At 49.2% G+C, this 1,837-nt stretch overlaps 1 gene segment (V, D, J or C); it reads right to left on the bottom strand.

The window, feature by feature from the left end:
• Positions 1 to 284: 284 nt before the first annotated feature.
• Positions 285 to 702, bottom strand: LOC105853216. The segment is given in 2 exon segments: positions 285 to 547; positions 660 to 702. Coding segments are annotated over 2 exon segments (306 nt in total).
• Between the last annotated feature and the right edge of the window lie 1,135 nt (positions 703 to 1,837).

Raw genomic sequence — 1,837 nt, 5'->3', positions numbered from 1 at the left:
AGACCTGGAGAAGGGTGCTCAGTCCTTAGACAGTCTTAGGGCGCAGCTGGTTGGAGAGAAAAGAGCGTGGACATAAGGGTGGAACTGGACATTGACTCAGGGCTCTGGTCCTTCTGAGTGCAGGGAAGTCAGGGCAGGACATGGGGCAAGGGCTGGTCCATCCTGTCCCAGGGCTGGGCTGGCAGCTGCAAGCACAGTTAAGTGCAGCTGAGGGGGGAGACTGAGCCACTGTGGGTGTCCCAGGCGGCACAGTAATAAACCCCAGCATCACTTAGTTGAACATTTCAGACAACTACTTTGCAGCTCCCATCTGCCCATTCATAAGCATGGTACTTTTCTAAACTGACTCCAGAATCTACCACAAACTTTAGCCAGAGAACTCCAAGTAGAGAAGGCGGTGTGGGGCTTTTCCCTCCTGGTGTCGGTACATGTAGGTGCATGTAGGTGATGGTTTTGGATAGGAGATCACAGGTGATTTCAGCAAAAGACCCAGTCTGCTTGGTTAGGGATATCTTTCTCCCTTCTGAGTTGGAAGATGTCTGACTGGCTGCAAAGGGAAGAAGAAAAATGAGAAACGTTTGCTCAAGCCCTTTGTATGGCCTCCCACTGACAAAAATAGTAATAATAAAATCCCATGTTCGTCTATATGATATACTTACCGGGAGCCAGGAAAGCCAGGAGCAGGGCCAGAGCCCACAGCATGGCCCCTGCTGAGCCTGGGAAGGGAGTGGACCAGTCTGCAAGAGGACCAGGAGAAGCTCCCACAAGTCAAATCCGCAATAAGATAATGGTCTCTGGGCAGAGGCAGGGCGAGAATCCGGGGCTTCCTTCGCAGGCTCTCAGGGGCTATGAGGTAGCTGAGGCTCTGTGTTAGGCCAGGCCAGGCTGATGATGCAGAGGAAATGGGGCCTGAGCCTGGGGCTGCAACTCTGCCTCAAACATTAGGGCCCCCCTGGTGTCAGCTGAGTGCAGAGGCCATCAGTGACTTTTAAAGACTGGTCACCCACAGGCTGCAGCTTCTTGCATAGCTGCTTCACAGAGGGGCCCACTGGTGTGGCTCCAAGTCTGTGCAGAGGCCTTGATCTCCTGCCAGCTATACAGAATGCTTATCACTGGTCACAAGTCGAAGCTCAGCATTGCCCATTTGCTTCTTCAGCAGGTCCTGATAATTGTCCACATCAAGAGAGCCGCATAATTATGGTGAGGACTGAAGCTTTTTAAAAACATTGCTGCCTTATGGGGCCTCCCTGGTGACCTAGGATTAATTCTCAAGTACTATCACCACTAAAGCCCTAGGTAGATCCCAGGCCAGGAAGCTAACCGTCTGATGCAGCAGACTTCTTCCATTTCGCCTGCATTATATTTCAGTAGATCTCCCTTTCTGCTCCCTACTGTCTCTCGTGAATGCTCTCACCCTCCATACCTCTGGCCTACACCCCAGCTCATCTATGCAATTAAAAAAAAAAAAATCACTGCTTTAGGAAGAAGTTTCCTACATGTGTTTCTTTCTGCTGGCTCTCAGGTGATAGTTGAAGAAATATGGGGAAAAGTCTACTTAGTCCACTTAGAAAGGTTTGGGGGTCTCCTGGTTTTGCAGCCAGGGGTGCTACACCTCAGTGTGTTTGCACAGAGTTTCCTGGGGGCACACTTCTCCCTACATCCAGAACACTTGGAGCCCTAGGTGTGTAAAAGAAATTCATGAACAAATTAGCATGTTTGTGTTAAGAATATTCTTACCATAGTGCCTGCCTGTGTCTGTGCAGCTGTCTGTTTCTCTTTTATTTAATAAACTTGAAAAAATGATAAAACTTAAAAATATATATATCCTATTGTCCTC

This window comes from Condylura cristata, unplaced genomic scaffold (assembly GCF_000260355.1).
Source record: "Condylura cristata isolate star-nosed mole 26May11 unplaced genomic scaffold, ConCri1.0 scaffold00005, whole genome shotgun sequence".
In the NCBI taxonomy this organism is placed as follows: Eukaryota; Metazoa; Chordata; class Mammalia; order Eulipotyphla; family Talpidae; genus Condylura; species Condylura cristata.
The sequence above is the reverse complement of the archived record's forward strand: the minus strand, read 5'-3'. Positions and strand labels throughout refer to the sequence as shown.